This window comes from Peromyscus maniculatus, chromosome X, assembly GCF_049852395.1.
Source record: "Peromyscus maniculatus bairdii isolate BWxNUB_F1_BW_parent chromosome X, HU_Pman_BW_mat_3.1, whole genome shotgun sequence".
Classification (NCBI taxonomy): Eukaryota; Metazoa; Chordata; class Mammalia; order Rodentia; family Cricetidae; genus Peromyscus; species Peromyscus maniculatus.
Window position 1 is genome coordinate 80,840,625 of NC_134875.1, and position 19,281 is coordinate 80,859,905.

At 42.9% G+C, this 19,281-nt stretch overlaps 1 protein-coding gene across 5 annotated transcripts in view; it reads left to right on the plus strand.

Annotated features, from left to right (window-relative positions):
- Magee2 (MAGE family member E2) overlaps positions 1 to 14,923 on the plus strand; it is a 195,622-nt gene extending 180,699 nt beyond the window's left edge. For all 5 annotated transcript variants that reach the window (XM_076561808.1, XM_076561806.1, XM_076561807.1 and 2 more), the window contains one exon: positions 12,763 to 14,923. In XM_076561808.1, coding sequence (XP_076417923.1) covers positions 12,763 to 14,440 — 1,678 coding nt within the window. In that variant the 3' untranslated portion in view covers positions 14,441 to 14,923. The remainder of the gene's footprint in view (positions 1 to 12,762) is intronic.
- Positions 14,924 to 19,281: the final 4,358 nt, after the last annotated feature.

A 19,281-nucleotide genomic window follows, 5' to 3' on the forward strand; every position in this document is an offset into this window, starting at 1 on the left:
TTACCTTGAAATAAATGGATCAAGGGAGACTAACCATAATCTATCTCAAACTACACTCTCTAATCTCTGAGTGTCAAAAATTCATAATTACCTAGGAGACAAGCCTTTGGGCACGTCTGTGAGGGAATTTCTGGATTTGGTTCATTGGAGTATATAGACATGCCCTGACTGTAGATGGCACCATTCTGTGGACTGAGGTTCTGAGATTAATAAAAAGAAAAAGGTGAGCAGTCATCTGTCTCTATTTCCTGACTGTGGATGTAATGTGAACAGCTGCCCAAGTGCCTGCAACCAGGATTCCCTTGCCGTGATGGACTGTACCCTCAAACAATGAGCCAAAAATAAAGCCCTCTTTCCTTAAGTTGCTTTTGTTGGGTATTTCATCACAACAATGAGGAAAAAAACTAACACATCCATATGTTGTGGATTTATTTCCTATGACTTGATGCTTTCTGCTTTTGAATGAAACAGGGTATTGTAAAAGAGTTCCTGGTATCCAATTGGTACTGTTATTGGTTATCAGATAAACCTTGATGCTCTCCTGTTTGCATGAATAATTTCACAGATTATCAGCTTCAAATCAGAACAATCTGTTACGAGGTCTGAGCAGGACAAAAACATGGTGACTTCTTAATCAGAACGTAACAGAAAGCAAAACAAAACAAAACACAACATCCCGAAACATGGAAATGTTTAAGCCACAATGATTAATGAACATCCCTAGCTATATGAATGACTGCTATTACTTTGCCAGTTGGATTCTTTTATTATTTTTTTATTAAGAAATTTTTTATTTATTTTACATATCAATTACAGATTTGCCTCTTCCCTCCTCTTGCCCCTCCAGCCTCCCCCTCCCCCCACCCCCATCCTCTCCTATAAAAAGGTAAGTCCTCCCATGGGGAGTCAGCAGAGCTTGGTACATTCAGTTGAGGCAGGTCCAAGCCCCTCCCCCTGCATCAAGGCTGTGCAAGGTGTCCCACCATAGGTAATGGGATCCAAAATGCCAGCTCATTCATCAGGGATGGATCCTGATACTACTGCCAAGGGGCCCCTTAAGCCACAAAACTACACAGCCAGTTTTATTCTTAGCCATGTTCTAGTCTTTACTCCTTCTAGATAAGATGTCCGCTCTCTTAATCCTCTAGATTGGACACAATACTTTGCATTCATTGGGGTATTGATTCTTATTTTCTTTTGGTTGATTTTGATTATTATTTCCTTGTCTTTTTAAAATTATCCTACGTTCCCTACACACAGTGAGGCATGATCTGCTGGAGCTGCGTCTTAAAAACAAAAATCCGGGAAATGCCACACCAACTCCAGTGTCGTCCATGTGACATGAACAATTATGTCAATTATAGCGGACGGGAGATACGTGTCCCATGGGACTAAGCTCCCTGGAGGTCCCTGGCAGAGTGCCCGTGTTATGCCTCCTTCTCAAAGGAGACGTGCTTCACAGATCATGATCTCCCTGGGCTATGGGTTCTGTATAACTGCTTTTCTGATAATGTTCTAATTAATCTATAAAACACAGCCAAAATTAATGAATGCTTGGGTTGTGAACTGTGGAGGAAAGGGGAAGCTGGACATGGACCTTATTTAGATATAGCAGAATGAACTATTCCTTAAAGACCTCAAGCCTCAAGCCGCTAGATAATAGAAAGTTCAGGCACTTCTAGGGAATGAACACTCACCCACTAGGAATCCTTTAGGAATCCCAACTAAAGTGATTTATGGCAGAAAACATTATCTCATAGGAGGCAGATGGTGGGCCCCTCTGTTGAGGAAGTTCAGCATGGAAAAGTTAAGGACTACAGCAGAACCCCTTCCCCTTACAGGTGTAAAAGTACAAGAGTCCATATTCCAGCAGGTAAAAAGGTTTTATATTAGAAGAGATATATGGTAAAGAACTGAAGAAATACTTAGGGAGGATCTGCAGCATCTAAATTGGCTAAATGGGTCATGAGAACCAGAAAAGTAGAAGTTCATAATAAACTAGAGAGCGGCTGAGATAAAGATGAAGGACACAGCCGCAACCACAAAGAAGCCTTCACAAATCTAGGGACTGTACCAAGTTTATAAAACACAGACTGTTCTTTGGGTCATAAGGTTCTTGTGAGTGAAGGGATATGTCTAGTGCCGATTAGTAACTGTGTGCTTGATTTTTTTTAAGATGATGTAATTGAATTATTGCCAAGCTCTTGTTGTTCCCTGTATGACTTGATAGTTTTCTTTTCTGTATATAAACTACTGATTTGCAGAAGTAAAATTGCAGCAGATTCAAACCACTTCTGAGTGTGTTGTCTGTCTGTCAGTCGCTGAATCCTTGCCTTCCTGACTACCCAAGCCCTGATTCTCTTACGGTCGTGGTACTCCCGGTGGGCCAGTCCATGGCAAGTATGGTCTTATATCAGTTTTAAAGATGGGTATGGTATCTTACTATTTGCTTTGTGGCAAAAATGAATAATTATTGAATTCTCATCTCACAGCATACTAAAAAATAAATTTCAGATGATATTTATTTATTTAAAATTTATTATTCTTAAATCTCTCTCTCTCTTTCTCTCTCTCTCTCTCTCTCTCTCTCTCTCTCTCTCTCTCTCTCTCTCTGTTGCTAGGTATGTACACACATTTGTGCTCTGTGCATAGAGGCAGAACAGAGCATCATATCTTCTGCAGTTGGAGTAAAAGGTAGTTGTGAGCTGCCTTAAGTGGCTGCTGGGAGCCAAACTTGGGTCCTCTGAAAGCATGAAACACTCTTAAACCTTGAGCTCTCATTTCCCACCCCAGAGTTCCAGATGAATTTTAGATCTCAAAATGAAGGATAAATCAAATATTTTTTGAAGAAAGCATATAAACATTTCAGGTGGTCTTGGTAGCAAGATTTCTTAAACATGCCCACTAAAGCTTTGACCATAATGACAATTAATAAATTGGACTATATAATGACTAAGAATTTTTGTTCATTTAAAGCAGTTGTTCTCAACTTGTGGGTTGCAACCCATTTGGGAGTTGAACGACTCTTTCACAAGGGTCACCTAAGACCATTAGAAAACACAGATATTTACATTGCAATTCATAACAGTAGCAAAATTAGAGTTGTGAAGTGGCAATGAAAATAATTGTATGGTTGGAGTCCACCACAACATGAGGACTTGTATTAAAAGGTCACAGCATTAGGAAGGTTGAGAACCACTGATTCAAACAGAACATTGAGATAGTAAAAAGGAAATCTGTATATGAGAGGGAGACTTGTAATATACATTGTATCAGTTAATTTTCTTTTACTGTGATAAAATATAATGACTCAAAACAACTTACAGATGAAAGTGTTAATTTTGGCTTATGGTTCCAGAGGGATAAGAGTACATCATGGAGGTGAGACATCATAACAAGCAGCAAGGATGGCAGCAGGAGAAGGAAGCTGAGAGATCCTATTTTTGTTCACATACAGAAAGCAGAGAGAGGGAACTGTAAGTAGGGGTGAACCTAGAAACTCAAAGCTCACTCATAGTGATGTCCTTTTTCCAGCCAATCTATACCTCCTAAAGGGTCTATAACCTCCACATACAGCACAACCAACTGGAGATCAAGTATTCAAATACACAAGCCTATGGGGAACATTTGTCATTAAAACCACCACAGTTATAGACAGAAGTGTTGTCAAATATTTGCACACTGTGTGAAGGTATATTGCTGTAATTGGTGTAATGTAGCCAGAAGTTTTCCTGTGTCCTGCCTGGCCTGCAGTAAGGACAAATCTCTCTTACCTGCCGGTCCCGCAGCCACCCAAAGGGAGATATATGTCCCCCAAGTAAGCACACATAGGCTTATATTAATTATAACTGCTTGGCCATTGGCTCAGGCTTATTACTGGCTACCTCTTATGCCTAAATTAACCCATGATTCTTATCTATGTTTAGGCACATGGCTTGGTACCTTTTCTGTTCTGCCTTGTCATCTTGCTCCCTCTGTGTCTGCTGGTGTCTCCTGACTCAGCCTTCCTCCTCCCAGAATTCTCCTTGTCTGCTTGCACCACCTATACTTCCTGTCTGGCTACCAGCCAATCAGCATTTTGTTTACCCACCAATCAGAGCAACACATATTCACAGCATACAGCATACATATGCCATAGCACTTCAAGAAGAAGACAAATTCCATATGGAGTATCTTCGATGCCCATCTTTCTCTTTGAAGTAAATCAGTGCTGCCAGGAGCAGACGTGTCTCACTGTCCAGAAAGTCTAAGTATTTAAAACATTTTAAATGCCATATTCTGTAGGTCTTTGAAGTGCTGGAACATTACCTACCTAACTGAATTATATCTATGTACACCTAGAAAACTTAACATGACTACAAGTTTGATTATCATAGATCATTAACTATTAATCTATATTTCTCAGTTATACACTATAATTTCAAATGAGCTGCACAAACAAAATACTTGAAACAAGAGTAGAAATATACATACAGTACATACATTAACTTTAAATTTGTATCAATAAACTAAAATCCATAGCAATGTAAAACATTTCAAACAAATTGTTGCTCTTTAAAAGTAGATTCAATAATCTAACCTTTTATCCTATCATATCCATATCCTATATATCTACATCATGTCCTCCTTTCACTATGGCCAATAACAATTTGTAACTGAAAACCTAAACAAAGACAAACATCTATAATCCATTTTTTGGGGATGTGGGTGTAGTTTTCTAGGCTACTTCCTACTGATAGGGGGCACTGGTAGGCTTATGGGGATCCTGAAAAAATTTGAGATAATGGTCAAGTCCTGGGAAGACCGGCTACAACCTTTGTTGATTGATCTGTTAAGGTTCAGGAGGTCTGCCTTGATCAAATCTGATCCATCTTAACCAGGAACAAATCCATAGCCTCTTGCTTCCTGTGGAAACAAAAGCAGACCCTCCTTTCCGAAGCAACATATCCTTAGATTCAAATTTTGAAGTCAAGATACCTTTAAAATACATATATTGGTTTAACTTAGCAGCCTTTATAATCAAATGTCTCTCTACAGTTAAAAATACCAAAGACAATACAATCTAGATTTTCTGTATGATTACCATCTTTACATGGCTTATTTTTTATATTACTTTTACTTTCTCTTCAAAGATTTTATTTTTAAAAATTTTCTATTTCTTTATGTAACTGTGTACATTCCTTTTCCTCTCTCTTTCAAGCCTATGTACTATTTACACACATTGTAAACTGTTTAGAGGTTTATTTCATCTGAATATGTTTTATTGTGAATCTATTGATTTAAACTGCAGTATTACTAGGATTGAAATGGCAGCTTTGGCTGCTGGCTCTGCCCACCTCAGCTTCCCAAAATGGTGGAACTACGTTTCCTGCCAGCTTTGGGGGAACCATGCTCACCACTGACTCTGTGAAGCAGTGGCCTATCCAGTAGCATGTAGCCCAAAAACTTTTTCTTTCTTTCTTTCATTTTTTTAATTTTTAAACTGTGACCATGGCAGGCTTCTTGTTAGCTAGCTCTTACATCTTAAATTAACCCCTTTCTATAAATCTATACTTTGCCATGTGGCTCATGACTTACCGGTATCTTTACATCTTCTTTCTCATGGTGGTGGCTGGCAGCGTCTCCTCTGTTTTGCCTTTCTCCTTGCTCCTCTCTAGTTAGAATGGTCCACCTAACCCTATTCTGCCTCACCATTGGCCAAACAGCTTTATTTCTCAACCAATCAGAGCAACATATATTCACAGCATACAGAATGACATCACCCATTAGTGTAACAAAAAGCTGAATGGCAAATAGCTAGGTAGATGGTATAAGCAGGTTTCCAGGGAGAGAAAGGAAGATGAGGAGGAATCTAGACATATGGGAGATGCCAGGAGACATGGAGAGGAAACAGGAGGTGCAAGATGAAAGAGAGGTAACACCACATGATAGAATGTAGATTAATAGAAATGGGTTAATTTAAATTATAGGAGCTAGTTAGGAACAAGCCTAAGCTATAGACCAAGCTTTTAGAATTAATAAGAAGTCTCTGTGTCACTATTTGGGAGCTGGCTGGTGGGGCACAGAAAGACTCGTTACACAAAAGACTTGTACTTATAAAATATATGAACTATATAAGTGTATCAGTTAATTTTCTCACTGTTGCCCCAAAATAATTGACATAAACAACTTAAGGAGTAAAGGATTCGTTTTTTGGCTTATGATTTGGAAGAGTACAGTCCATCATGGCAGTGAAGGTGTGCCAGAGATCACAGTAGCAGGAGCAAGTAGCATATTTTGTTTCTATATCTGTAGAGCAAGAAACAGAGTAAGGACTAGAAATGGGATTCGCCTATATCCTTGAAAGCCAGTCCCTATGGCCTTATGTCTGATCGCATAAGTCTAAAGCCTCCCAAGACAGCACCACTGGCTGGGAAACCAGTGTTTAAACACGGGGGTTGTTTTACATTCAAATCATTACAAATCAACAGGAAATAACATTCTAGTAGAAAAAAGTTAGCAAAACACTTGAACAGGTATTCTCTACAAAAGAAGTATCCCAATTCTTGAACTCACAGAGATCCACTTGGCTCTTGTCTCCCAAGTGTTGGGATTAAAGGCGTGCACCACCGCCGCCTGGCCCCAATATTTTAATAAACATATAAAAAAGAGCCCAATTTCATTTGTCATCAGCATAAAGTAAACCAGAATACAATATTATACCATAATTCCAATCACCAAAGTAGTTATAATGGAAAAAAAGAAAACACCGTGCGTGTCAAGATGTTGAGAAACCATAGTGTCTTTTTTAAAAAAATTTTATTCATTTTGCATACCAACCACAGTTCCCCCTCCCTCCCTTCCTCCCGCTCCACCCCATCTCCCCCCACCCTAATGCCCATCCACTTTCCAGAAAGGGTAAGGACTCCCATGGGAAGTCAGTGAAGCCTGGCACATCAATTTTGGCAGGACCAACACCCCCCACCCCCACCCCCACCCCCACCCCCGTATCAGGCCTGTGCAAGGTGTCCCACCATAGAGAATGGGCTCCAAAAAGCCAGCTCATGTGCCAGGGCTAGATCCTGGTCCCACTCCTAGGGGCCCTCAACCAGACCAAGCTACACAACTGTCTCCCACATGCAAAGGGCATAGTTCGGTCCCATGTGGGCTTCACAGCTGTCAGTCCAGAGTCTCTGAGGTCCCACCATCCCGGATCAGCTGTCTCTGTGGGTTTCCCCATCATGATCTTAAGCCCCTCCTCCCTTGCTCATGTAATCCCTCTTCCCTCTCTCGGACTGGACTTCAGGAGCTCAGCCCAGCGCTTAGCTGTGGATCTCTGCATCTATGAGAAACTATATTGTCTAAGTTAGGGTTTCTATTTCTGTGAAGAGACACCATGACCACGGTAACTCTTTTCTTAATATTTTATTTTTGTATGTTGGGTGTTTTACCTGCATATATGTCTGGGTGTCAGTCTCCAGAGACTGGAGTTATAGATGGTTGTGAGCCACGATGCAGATGCCAGAATCGAACCCAGGTCCTCTGGAAGAGTAGCCATTGTTTTTAACTGAGCTGAGCCATCATCCCCAAAACTCTTTTTTAAAATGAACTTTTATTTATTCTTTATGGTTTTCACACCATGCATCCCGATCCTGCCCATCTCCCCATCCCCCGAATTTGCCCTCTCCGTCCTTGCAACCTCTCCCGCAAAACAGAACAAAATTTAAAAGAAAAAACAAAAACCAAACCAACCAACCAAAACAAAACAAGAAAGAGGAAGGGAGAAAAAAGAGAGAAGAATTTCATCGTGGAAGCTGTGGTTGTGTCCTTTCATCTTCATTTACAAGTGTTCATTGCCATCAGTCATCAGTCTGGTTCGAGGCTTCTGTCCTCTGTCACAGGGTCAACTATGAGCTCTCAGCTCTTACCAGGGCACAAGGGCAAGATCCACCCCCGTTGTCTTGTGATGTGGAGATCCTGCAGTTTTGAATCTATAGGTTTGTGCCCTTCTCCTGCTCTAACTGTTCATAGATGAGGTGGATATTGGGGTGGACCAGCTCAGAGCCCCGGTCCTTTCCTCCACTGTCACCCTTCCCCCTCCCCAGTGCACTCTCCAGCACCACCTTGGTCAGTCCACCCATCGCAGCCCGCAGCAAGGAACTCAGGCCAGTTCTCCAGCTTTTAGGCCCTTGGGTCCGGCTCACTGACACTCACACCACGAGGTCCAGGTCCACTGTCTTGCCCAGGCGAGGTGCAAAGCTCTCTCCCAGTTGCTGTAATGGGCATATGAGGAGGGCGGGGCGGGGCCAGCTGTCCTGTTTGTTGCAGCTGGTGAGGGGAAGGGCTAGTTCTCCTATTCTCGTGATCCCAGGGCCAGCTCTCTTGCCTGAGACGTGGTAGGGGTGGAGGGAAGGGGAGGAGTCATCTCTGCTGCATTGGAGCCCTCAGGGCTGACTCACCTGTGCTCTAGTGTGCTGCCCAGGCGAGGTGCAAGCTCGTGGTGAGGGGTAGGGCCGTCTCCCCCTCCCCCCCTCCCCCCCCCAGTGCAAGGGCCAGGTCTCTTGCTATATTATCCAGCAACTCTTTAAAGGAAAACATTTAACTGGGGCTGGCTTGGTTGGGTTTAGTCCACTATCATCATGGTGGGAAGCATTTCAGCAAGTAGGCAGACATGATGCTGGAGAGAAGCCAAGAGTTCTACATTTGGATAGACAGGTAGCCAACAAGGAGAGGGGGAGGGAGAGAGACTGGGCCTGGCTTGAGCTTCTGAAAGCTCAGAGCGCACCTGCAGTGACACAGTTCCTCCAGTAAGTCCAGACCCACTCCACCAAGGCCTACATTTCCTAATCCTTTCAAATAGTGCCACTCCCTATGAGTCCATGGGGCCCATTTTCATTCAAACTACCACACATGACATCTGTTTTTCTGCTCATCAGAATATGTATATTTATATAAGCATTTCTGACTCTTTTATAGAAATCAAAAGAATCCAAACCGATGGTCCTATAGTGGTGGTCCTGAGTACTAATTGAAAGTATTTTTAAAAAGTTTATGAAAAGAAATATACTAGAATATTCTTAGCAGCACTATTACAAACACTATAAATCACCCAAATGTCCAACAACAATAGATTAAAAAAATAGATTATATATCAGTGGTTCTCAACCTGTGGTTGTGACCCCCCTTGGCACACCTCTATCTCCAAAAATATTTACATTACAATTCATAACAGTAGCAAAATTACAGTTATGAAGTAGCAATAAAAATAATTTTATGGTTGTGGGGTCACCACAAAACGGGGAACTGTATTAAAGGGTCGCAGCATCAGGGAACAACACGGAAGGGAGGAAAGAAAGAATATAAGAACTTGGGGATGAGGAAGAGTGCTATGAAATGCTTTCTTCTGGGTATGAGATGGCCATTGCACTCACGAATTCACTGATGCTGTTGTTATCTGCACAAGCCCTTCACAAACTCAAGTTCATCAATATTCCACTATGGTTACGAGGAGTATCATGCAGGCACACCTCTAGTTGAGTAGCTATTGGCACACACCTTTAATCCCAGCACTCAGGAGGCAGAAGCAGGTGGATCTCTGTGAGTTCAAGGCCAGCCTGGTCTACAGAGCGAAATCCAGGACAGCCAAGGTAACACAGAGAGATCCTGTTCCATAAAAAAAATGCTTCAAGTATAATTAGTCATTATAATTTTACAAACTGGATATAACCACCACAACGTTATATACATACAACAAAATCTAGAAATGAGATTTTATATGTGTGAGGGGTTTTGCATAATTATATTATTACTTTGACTAATAGTCCTTTGTAAGAAGTGTTATGCATATCCTGAATTCATAATCATATAATAGATACTTATCTGCCTTCTTAAACAGAAGTCCATATTCACACAATTACAAACTCTATAGTAATGAAAATGAACAGACTATTATTATAAACAACGTGGATAAAAATGTAATAGAATGGGGGTGATGCTTGGAAGAAGATACTAATAAATACATTCTGTATAATTATAATTATTATATTATGTATATTATCATAACTATTATGATTATTATTTAAATTACACACACACACAACTAATCTAAAATTCCAGAAGTCAGTATGGCAATTTTCTCTAAGGACAAGTGAGAGGGAAAGGATTGGGATAAAGTGTCACCAGAAATTTGAAGATGCTGGATATGATCTTAAGTGGCATCATGGTCACATGATGTGTTAAATACTTTGCAATTTATCAAGTGCTACATTTGTGGGTTATGAACTTTATTATGTGCATGTTCTAATAGTCAAAGTGAAAGACTTCACTAACATTTTGTTGAAGATAAAAATAGTATGGAAATTATTCATCCTTAAAAATGTGTAAAAGAAGCTGGGTGGTGGTGGCACACGCCTTTAATCCCAGCACTCGGGAGGCAGAGGCAGGCAGATCTCTGTGAGTTCGAGGCCAGCCTGGGCTACCAAGTGAGTTCCAGGAAAGGTGCAAAGCTACACAGAGAAACCCTGTCTCAAAAAACCAAAAAAAAAAAATGTGTAAAAGAAAAAGTTAACAGAAAGTCTCAAAAGAAGTTTCAGCTAAGGAGTGTGAGTCCATCTTTTTGCATTGACATTGACATATGTATATCATAGACATAGCTTCATTGTTCATTTAGCAATAACTAGAAATCTTTGTTGACCTGTAAAACATAAAAATAGCTTAATGAAAAGAAAAATGAAGCCCAGTGTGTCCAGAGATGACTTCATGGAAGAATGTGATGAGAATAGTGAGGAAGACGGAGAACCAGACAGGGATGAATTTGTTAAGGAATTGAATACCACGTCATGAGACTGAGATGTCATTTCTCAGTTAAGATGTTGTTTTTCTATTTGATGTTGATTTTTTTTTACTAGATGGGAATAATTAAGTCCGACTTAAACTGTGAGCCAAGTTTCATTTATAAGAGGATTAAAAAAAAAAAACTAAACTTAGTTTTACTTCGAGAAATACCAGTCTAAGTCAAAAACATGTTGCCCTTCTGGAGAAGGGAAGAGACCAGAGTAAAAGACCCCTCCAGTGTGCCCTCACTCATACCTCTGCAGCAGCTGAGAACAGGGCACTGCTTCCCACAAGCCTCTCCTAAGGCATGGCCAACAGATCAATGCCAAGCAGCACACATTCTGTCTTGTAGAACATGCACATTCATTTGTGTAGTAAATATAGGTCTCTCTTGATCAGTTTGGCCAAATGCTTGGTCCTGAACCTTCTACTTTGCTATTGTAATAGCATGAACATGTAAAAGCAAGGACTTGGAAAATGTCATGGGTGAGTGACAGAATGAGTGGCCTCTGAAGGAGTTTCAGGGCCCCGGATCACTGAATGTAAAACAATAATCATTACCATCAAGAACTTGGAAGGATTTCAGTTGTGGCTGCAGGTATCAATCTGACCTTTTTTCTTCCTTTACTGCATTCCTGGATTAGGGCTACGCTTTAGCCCAACTACTGTGGTAGAAAATAGAGCAACTGACCCTTCTTCCTAGCAGAGTGTTTAGACCACACATCCTCAAATACAAATGTACAAACCCCTGAATGATGAACAGGACCCAATGTGCTGTGCAGCCATAAACAGTTTCCGACATATAGGAGGAGATTTAGTCCTTCCTGTTTGGCCAACCCTGTCCTTGCCTCCCAGCCATCCTAGCACGTTCTGGCTCTAGCCAACCTGGATAACTGGCAGTTATGCAAACTTGTCTTTTACTCTTACACTTCTGGGCCTTTCCTGTTGATGTTCCTTAAAGCTACAGTGCCCTTGTAAACCATGAGCTCTTCCCATCCTTTTCATCACTTAGAGCTCAACTCCTCCTCCAATCCAAAATACTTGAGACAAAACTGCCATTCACGACTCCTGTGTTTGTACTATATGTAAATTGACTCATGCTGATTTCCATCAATTTGATCTGAGCCATTTTTATGAACTAGAGCTAAGAACTCCTTGAAAGGCAGATGGTGTGAAAGAAAGTGCTTATGTTCTGGACTCTGATAAAAGGATTCAAAGCCTGATCTCTTTCACTTGAAGTGGCCCGAGTCTGCAAACTCACCTCCCTGAGCTAGTTTTCTCACCTTTAGGATGAATGTTATTCAGACTAGCTAAGATTAAGTGATTTTAATATGAGAAAACTAAAACACCAAAAACAATGCCTGTCACCTACTAAGTGTTCCATAAAGGGTTGGCCCTCATTACCACTGATTGAACCAACCCTACTGCAAGCTCCATATGGAAGGGAATATTCAATTCGTCCTCAAGGCAATTGCTAATGCACTGCACAAATACCCAGCACTGTGTCTGGCATGGGCATATGTTCAAGAAATAATCTGTTGAGTTGGTGGAGGCCTTAATGACTCTACAATTATCATGAACACACCCCCTATCCTCTATTAAGCCTTACCAATATTCTTAGTACCTCACAGAAAAACTAGAAAAACTTCAGATGCAGCATCACTGAACACCCCCATCCCTTAATGCGTCTGCTTCATCTCCGTTGTTTCTTTTTGAGAGTTCTCTTCCCTAAGAGAAGTTCGAACCCTGCATGGGCCAAACTGACCGGTCAGAGGTGGGAAGAGGCGGGAGTGGAAGCCTGAGCGGGGCGTGGTCACCACGTCGCAGAGGCTGACTGCGCTTGCGTAGGCTGCGGCAAAGCTAACTGCTCTTGGGCTTTAGCTCATTGCTTGCTACTGCCTGTGTAAAAAGATCGCCTTTCTTACCAGCTCTCACTTTTGATCCACACAGCTTCCGGGTATCAGGCTTCGGCTCTGTGCCGAGGCGCCAACACACCTCCGATCCTCTCTCCGAGGGATCGCTGACCTCCGCGTTCGCGTTCCTGTCTCCTGGAACTATGTCTCTGGTAAGCCAGAATGCGCGCCACGGCAGCGCAGAGACCACTGCAGATTACAGCGAGAGCAGGGGTGAAATGCAGGCTACTAATGCCTCCGGGCCCCCCACCTCCATGCTAGTCCCTGAGGCTCCCCAGGGCCCTCAGATTCCAATAGACCCACAGGGTGCCAGCGCTCCCCAGGCTGTGCAGGACCCGAATGACATCGAGGTTCTCATCGACGAGCAGTCCCGACGTTTGGGGGCGCTCAGGGTCCACGACCCTCTAGAAGACAGGTCGGTTGCTTTGGTGAATTTCATGCGCATGAAAAGCCAAAGTGAGGGGTCAATTCGGCAGTCAGACATGCTGGAGTTTCTCAGAGAATACTCAGACCAGTTTCCTGAGATACTCAGACGAGCCTCAGCTCACCTGGATCGGGTCTTTGGGTTAAACCTGAGAGTTCTTGATCCTCAGACTGACACTTACAACCTAATCAGCAAACCAGGTCCCCAGACCACTGAACGGCTAGCAGAGACCCTGGACATGCCAAAAGCAGGTCTCCTGGCCTTGGTCCTAGGGCACATCCTCTTGAATGGCAACCGGGCAAGAGAGGCCTCAATTTGGGATCTGCTGTTAAAGGCTGATATGATGAATGAGTCTCAGAGGATCAACAACCGCTTTGGGAACACAAGAAACCTCCTCACTACTGACTTTGTCCGTATGCGATTTTTGGAGTACTGGCCAGTATATGGCACTAATCCCCTTGAATTTGAGTTCCTGTGGGGCTCTAGAGCCCACAGGGAAATCACAAAGATGGAGGCCCTGAAGTTTGTAGCAGAGGCCCATGAGGAAGAGCCCTGGAGCTGGCCAGAAGAATATAGCAAGGCCCTGGAAGCTGACAAAGCCAAAGAGAGAAGCCAGGCTGCTGGCTTAGAGTTCTGGTCAGAGGACGCTATGAATGATAAAGCAAATGATTTGGTCCAGTTGGCCATTAATGTCACTGAGGAGTTGCTGCCTATACATCAGGATGAGCTATTGGCTCATACTGGTAAAGAATTCGAGGACGTGTTCCCAAATATCCTCAGCCGAGCCACACTAATCCTTGATCTGTTTTATGGGTTCTCTCTGATTGAGGTTGATACCAGTGAGCACGTCTACCTCCTTGTTCAGCAACCAGAATCAGAAGAAGAGCAAGTAATGCTAGAGAGCCTGGGCAGACCCACCCAAGAATATGTGATGCCAATTCTGGGTTTGATCTTCCTGATGGGCAACCGTGTCAAGGAGGCCAACATCTGGAACTTACTCCGGAGATTTAGTGTGGATGTAGGGAAGAAGCACGCCATCACCTGTAAGCTTATGAGACAACGTTACCTGGAATGCAGGCCACTCTCCTACTCTAATCCAGTTGAATATGAGCTGCTTTGGGGTCCTCGGGCTCACCTTGAAATCACCAAAATGAAAGCCTTGGAATACATGGCTAGGCTCTACAGAAAGCGGCCACAGGACTGGCCAGAGCAATACAGGGAGGCCGTGGAAGATGAAGAGACCAGGGCCAGATCTGAGGCAACTGCCATGTTCTTCTTTGGCTCCATGTGAAGTCTGATGTTTCACTTTAGTTGAGTGGCATCAGTTAAAGGGGCCTTTGGGAAAGGGGCAATAGGATCCTAAATCAGAAGTTGGGAGGGCTGGGGTAAAGAGTACTCCTTGTGCTTATTGTGTTCCAATTCTAATAATATTTCTTTCCTTCCAATTTACTCTAATTGTCTTGATGATCAGTGTTTATAAATGAAATTGCTCGTTTTCTCTTCCTGTCTTGTTTCAGTATAAATGTTCGGATAACTGTGTAAAACACATTGGTAATATTTATGTATTTGAAATAACCAGTAAAATAAGCTAAATAACGGTAACAATACACATATGTACACAAACACACCCCAAACACAAAGCCCCTCATTCGTGGTTGCCCTCCTTTTGAGTCTATTGCTGTGTTAACAAACAAACAAAAATAAAAGACTGCCACTTACCTGTATTTAATTTGCTGTTGCAGAGTGTAGTAAAAAATAAAAGTATAATGAATTATGCCATGCTTATGTCCTCATTTATTCTATAAACATTTATCAGGTACCTGTGTGCTGAGAACAAGGCTATGTGCTGGGGATATAAGGGTAAAGAAGCCCCATCTGGGCTTCAGAACTTTCCCCTAAAAGAGGAACGTCATGGAAGTGAACCAGCAATTCTATTGTGCTGTGGTAAGTGGTATAAGAAAACGGAGTGGGCTGGGGTGTGCTATGGGAGTCCACAAGTGTAACTCCCAACTCCATGATGGGAGGGCAGGGAAACAGGCAGTGCGGTACAGGGAAGGCTGGGGAAAGGTCAGGAGTATGAAGCAGGAGGTGGGTGAGGGGATAGTCCAGGGAGGTGGTGGGAAGGACAAGGTGAAATGAAAGGCTGGAGGTGCCATATGCTGTAGTGGGTAGTGGGATTGGGGAGTGATGCCTGAGACTGGGCTGAGGGACGAAAGGAGAAACTGGCGAAGGTATAGGGTGTAGGTAAAATACCCACGGGGGGGGGGGGTTAAAGTCACCCAGAAAGACATGGTTAAGTTCAGAAGGGGAGCGGGACAGAGAAATCCGTGGCAGGGGGTAACAAAGGCCCTATCTCTTGGGGGTGCCTCTTGGGAAACAGTAATAGCTTTCTCAAATACAGCTTGTCTTGATCTTGAGTCAGATTTAATCCACACTGTATACCCCACGTTAGCACTGTTTGTTTTAACACTCAAGCTGTTAAGGTAAAGTTAGCATTTTAGATCTCTTCGTCCCGATTCCTCTGACAGTTTCTAACCCTGCTCACAAGCTTTCCCTAGAAAGCTTGCAGGTAACAGTTTCTGAGAGGCATCCCGGGCAAGGGGGTGAGCATCATGCAGAAAACGTCCTCTGACTACGGAAAGACAGTGATGCCTTCCAGTACTGCATGCTGTATGCGTCCTTATCTCCTGGCATGCTCAAGCTTTCTCCCCTTTGCATCCTTTTAATTATCAGAGGTTTCCCCGAACTGCCACCTCCTAGCAGATGGTAGAGAGTAAGCGACATTTCTCACATTTTTCTTAGCCCCAGAAAGAAAACAGCACAATTTCCAACTCAGGAATTGGACAATGGGAGGAGAGATACACCCTTTTGGCCCCCAAGTCTGACCTGCGGCGGTGCAGGAACCTAATTAAGCAGTCCGCCTGAGAAAAAGACTGCGCAGGCGCACTCGGCGGTTGCTAGGGCGATATAACCCCCGCTGGGTCTCAATAATCTCCGCGGTAGCATTCCAAGTGGCGGGGGTGAGGGTGGGATTTCTGCTGACCAGAAAAATGATACCTGGAGAGCCTGAACTGATGCAATTCAGGGAAATGGGGTGAGGTGGGCTTGGGGCGGTGAGGTGGGCTTAGGGCAGTGGGGAGGGGAGAGTATCTGTCTCAGAGAATTTGGGACCATGGTCCTACCCAAGCAATAAGCTGCAAGGGTCTCTTCAGCTTCCTTAGACCCTAAATTGGTATGCTTGCAGAGTGAGGGAGAGAAAGGGGACAAGTCGATCAAGGTGCCAAGTGTTTCTTGTGACTTTTTGGATTGGTGCAAGGTCCTCAACACATCAGCTTTTCAGGGATCTCCAGGATAGAACCCTGTCAAGGCAAAGTTGTGGCATCTGGACGGACCAACAATCATTAATATAAAGCTTCAATTGCTTTAGCACTAAATATGTGCCAGGAACTGTGCTGGATTTTTCACATGCTTAACTCTCTAATCTTCCCCTCCATTCTTCAAAAGCATTTTAATATTTCCATTTGACACTAAGATAGACTGAAGAGTAATATTCCCAGGGTAACTAATATGCCCAAGGTCACACAGACACCAGGGAGACCTGGGCTTCCAGTTCAAGAAGCCCTCTCCATTACCTGTGACCTGTGCTACATTGTTGCTCAAATTTGCAGACTATCAAGATACAGGAAAAGTTAGCATAGCCAGGGTGTGGAAGCAAGACAATGCTCTCCAGAGGAGGAATGGAGAATGAAAGAGTGAGGCTGGAATTTCTCCAGGCTCATTCTTGTGCTATCACTAGGGCTCCACTGAGCTGCCTGGCAATTGAATACACATTTCTGTGTACTCTCCCTATTCTGTCCTGTTATTCTTGCTCAGTCTGCTCTCTGTAGGCCCCAGCCTTATCTGCTGGACTGTCATCATTTCTGCACCATCAGAACTATTTAGTGGTTTTGTTTTTGTTTTTGTTTTAGCTCTGAAGGAACAATAACTTGACAGAACTTTTCACTTGTCAAGACCTGCTCAAAAATCCAAGAATAAACGTGGAAAACAGCCCTATGTCAGATGCCATGTGCAACTTTCCAGAAGCATGGTGAAGGAAAAGATGTAGTATCTCTGTGGTCACAGCTCCTCCTTTGCCGGCCAAGAGATAACCAGGAATCTCCCCTCTTTCAGGCACCAAGTTAAAGTTGACACCAGTAGAGAAACACTTAGCAGTGGAAATGGATAGACGGTAAACAAGAGTTATCGAGGGTACTGCAAGAATTACCCCAATGGACATCAGCCATCAGACCTCAAGCCTCAACTAAGGCATCCTTGTCCTCCGTGTTAATTAATTTGAAAAACATGGTCCTTGGGGGGAATTGGTAAAGTGTTTGTTTTGCAGGTATGAGGACCTGAGTTTGATCCCCAAGCACTCATGTGAAAAGCCATGCTGGTAACCTCAGTACCAGGGAGGGGGAAACAGGAGGATCCCTGGCACTGGCTGGCCAGTCAGTCTACTCTAATTGGTGAGTTCTAGGCTAGGGAGAGACCCTGTCTCAAAGGAGATGGACAGTGTTTCTGAGGATGGCACTGAAGGTTACCCCCTGGCTTCCACAAGCATGTGCTCATGTGCAGCCAAGTACACACAAACACATGCACATCACACACATGGACACTCGTGCACAAAAATGGAAAATCTTGTAAATGAATACCATCAACACTCACCTACTACTGTTGGTCAGATTCTTCCTATATGCACTTGCTACCCAGAGTCCCCTCTGACCTATGATGGGGATCTTTCCTAAGAAGATAAATTTGTGGAAATATTCACTTTCAGTATTTGAGGCCCAAGAGTACACTTTTTTTAAGATTAAGGAAGCCTTTCCTGACATTTCAAAATAGCCACCAGCTTCTGTATCCACAAATAAGCATGCAATTAAAGGAAAATGTGGACTGGCATATGTGGATTGCAAGACAATTATTTTAGGTTTCAGAACTGGTAGTGATGATCTATAGCAGGGCTTCTTAAACTCTTTCCACTCACAACTGCTTTATGACCCAAGAAATTTTTCCATGAATGACCCCAATTATATAGGCATATAAAATAGGTGTACACAAACCAAACAGTTGTTGATAACTCACAAAGAAATTTCTTTTAAAATAAATGTATTGGTATATATATAATTTTACCACTAAAGACAAAAGTAAATTTGTATACTAATAAGATAGATGTGTTTGTCTATTTTTACATAAAGAAATTCTGGTTGGAGCTGGAAATGTAGATCAGTTGGTAGGGTGCTTACCTAGCATTCATGAAGCCCTAGGTTCTGTCTGTAGCATCATATAAAGCAGATCGTTTGTGGTGGTATGTGCTTATAATTCTACACTTTGGAGGTAGAGGCAGGAGGATTAGAAATTCAAGAGCACCCTGGGATAATTAGTGATTTCAAGGCCAGCCTGGGCTACATGAGATTCTGTCTCAAAAAAAATCTTGGCCAAATATTCGATACCATAGGGAACAGAACATCTTCAACATTTTTCAGAGCTGGTCAACATTTTGATTTAATAGCCAGCCACCAATAGTCAGAATACCACGTCACATAAATGTATAGGACAAAGTGGCAGAAGTATGTTTGAATGGGGCTGGATTGGCGGCTCAAGTCTAAAGTACTTGCCATGCAAGCAAGCGGACCCTAGCTCAGAACCTGAGCACCCACTTATAAAAGCCGAGAACAGCAGCGTGCTGACATCCCAGCATTGGACAGTGGGAGACGGGAATATCCTGGGGCTCACTGGCCAGCCAGTCTTGCCAAATTAATGAACTTCAGGTTCAGTGAGAGATCTTGTCTCAAAAATAGTGATACAGTGGAAGGCAATGGAAGAAAACAGCTGTTGTCAAATACATGCACACATGGGCACACATACCCACACCAAGAACCACGTGTATATATATACACACAAGAAATGCATTTAGGGCCATGTCACAAAGTTTGGAATTCTGTCTTAATACCAAGCCAAATTTCATTTAATGGTTGTGTTCTTATAAAACTCAACTCAGAAATACAAACAGCACCTTTTAAACTCAAACATTCTGTTGCTGGAGAGATGGCTCACTGGTTAAGAATGTACTGGTCTTGGACCACGTGGCACCGC